Source organism: Palaemon carinicauda, unplaced genomic scaffold (assembly GCF_036898095.1).
Source record: "Palaemon carinicauda isolate YSFRI2023 unplaced genomic scaffold, ASM3689809v2 scaffold125, whole genome shotgun sequence".
NCBI lineage: Eukaryota > Metazoa > Arthropoda > Malacostraca > Decapoda > Palaemonidae > Palaemon > Palaemon carinicauda.
This window is the reverse complement of record NW_027168760.1, coordinates 120001-122500: the sequence shown is the minus strand read 5'-3', so window position 1 is coordinate 122500 and position 2500 is coordinate 120001. Positions and strand designations below refer to the sequence as shown.

The window sequence follows — 2500 nt, the reverse complement described above, 5'->3', positions numbered from 1 at the left end:
AAGGAAAGACATGTTCAATTCCATCGCAACATACACTTCTTAGCTTGATTAGTATGTGTTTAGCTTTCCCACTATCAATATGTCTCGTAAAAAGTTGAATGATAATGAAATATTAGAAGAGTTATTGAAGGATTCAGATTCTGTTGAGGAAAGTAAATCTGATGAAGATGAGTACATTGTACAAGAAGAGGAATGATGATGATGAAGTCAGCCAATCTGAGGGTGATGAGAGTCGGAAGTGATAACATCAAATTTAGGTTAGTATCGTATTCTCTCTCTCTCTCTCTCTCTCTCTCTCTCTCTCTCTCTCTCTCTCTCTCTCTCTCTCTCTCTCTCTCTCTCTCTCTCTCTTTCATGCCCTTTTTAATATATATATATATATATATATATATATATATATATATATATATATATATATATATATATATATATATCTTGCCATAGGAGCTTTACCATTATCTCTTATTATTTTTTTTTTGCTATTATTGTTGTTGTTGTTATTACTGTTGTTATTACTATCATTATTATTATCATGTTTTTTATATTTTGTTGAAATATCAGCCTACTGTGTATTTTTTTCTTCCTGAATTTATTATCCCTCACATTTTACAGAGGAACTTCCTTTTCAAGAAGAGGAAATATCATCAAACACGATTAGAGTTAAATGTGGTACGGTGTGGAAAGTAATATCTCAAGCAGATGAAGATTGTGGAAGATTTTCTCAGCAAAACATACTGAGGGAAACTCCTGGCCCCAATTCTTTTGCAAAACGTCTTGTACAAAAAAGGAGCTACATGAGAGTGCCGTTTCGATACTTATAGATGATTTTATCATTAACATATCAGGAAATGTACTGAAGCTCAAGGCAGAAGAGTCTTCAAAAACCATAATTGCAAAGTATCTCGTGAAGAAATTCTAGCAGTAATTGGAATCATATATGCTCGTGGGATATTGGGAAAGAATCAGTCAATTGATCATCTATTGTCAAGAAAATGGGGTTCAGCCTTTTTCAGGGATACAATGCCACGTCACCAATTCAAAGAACTAATGCGGTTTCTAAGATTTGACATAGTAACAGTGAGGTCAGAACGTCTACGTACAGATAAATTTGCTTATATTTCTGAAGTGTGGGATAGATTCATTGAGAATTGCAAAGCTGCTTATAAGCCACATGAGAACATCATAATTAATGAACAACTTTTTCCCTCAAAATGCCGATGTCCTTTTCTACAGTATATGGGAAATAAACCAGACAAATTTGGAATAAAGTTTTGGATTGCTGCTGATACAGAATCAAAGTATATGCTAAATGCTTTCCCTTACTTGGGAAAAGATGAATTTCGACCAGCAAATCAGCCCTTATCAACTCAGGTTGTGCTAAGACTAATGAAACCATTCACTAGGAAAGCTAGAAATGGCACAACTGACAATTTCTTCACATCGCTTCAGTTAGCTGAACATCTGAAAGCAAAAGACACCAGCATTGTTGGCACAATGAATAAAGCCCGTAGAGAAATTCCATCTCAAATGAAGTCATGGAAAGGTCAACTGTATTATTCACTTCTGCTGAAGTTTAAAGATACGATCTTGGCAATATACCCAAGTTAGAAAAACAAGACAGTCTTTATACTCAGTTCACTTCATCGCACTGTTTCAATAGGAGATGGACAGAAGAAAAGGCCAGAAACTGTTGTGTATTACAATGCAACAAAATTTGGAGTAGACGTACATGACCAAATGGCACGTATTTATTCCACAAGTTGCCCTTCCAGACGTTGGCCTGTTCATGTATCTTACAATATTCTTGATCGTGCAAGTATCAATGCATGGATATTGTATTCAGAGGTCACAGGGGAAAAACTAAGCCGTCATGATTTTAATCTTGGATTAGCAGAGGAATTGGCATATTCTTTGAAAAATCTAGAGTTGGCAGAAAGTGCCGAAGATTCTGATGAGATTTTGGAAGAGGAGAGTAAAACACCAAATAAGAAACGGAAGCAATGCCAAATCCGCCTGTGCAAAAACAACAAAACCATGATGTCCTTCAAAAAATGTGAGAAATATGTGTGTGGAAAATGCACTGCTGTAACTAAACAAATTGTATTTTGTAAATTGTGCAAGAAGTGAGAATGTAAATGTTATTCATCACAGACCTAATCTTCAAATTTTGTCATATCAAAACAGCGAAAACAGTTCCTCAAATCAATATGGATGTTTATTTTACAAGTTGTTTGGCTAATACCAAGTAACACCTGAATTTACAATTTTGAGGACGTTTCCCATAATATATAATTTTTATTTGCTTTGAATTTCTATCACTTTTTGCTATTATTGTACATTTTGATTTAGAGGAAGAAATGAAGAACTTTATTTTTCTATGAAGATGTAATCCAATAAAGAAAGCACAATAAAGAAAGAAACAAAAAATATTTTTTATTTTCATTCTTATATTTATCTAGAATGGAAAAACTTTGTAAAACTATATATTTAAGCATAGCCT

The 2500-nt window shown here is 33.6% G+C and overlaps 1 protein-coding gene across 1 annotated transcript; it reads left to right on the top strand.

The window, feature by feature from the left end:
• Nucleotides 1-79: 79 nt before the first annotated feature.
• LOC137635441 (piggyBac transposable element-derived protein 4-like) lies at nt 80-2127 on the top strand. The gene is made up of 3 exons (XM_068367909.1): nt 80-171; nt 846-1543; nt 1661-2127. Exons 1-3 carry the CDS (start codon nt 80-82, stop codon nt 2125-2127), a joined length of 1257 nt encoding a protein of 418 aa, XP_068224010.1.
• Nucleotides 2128-2500: the final 373 nt, after the last annotated feature.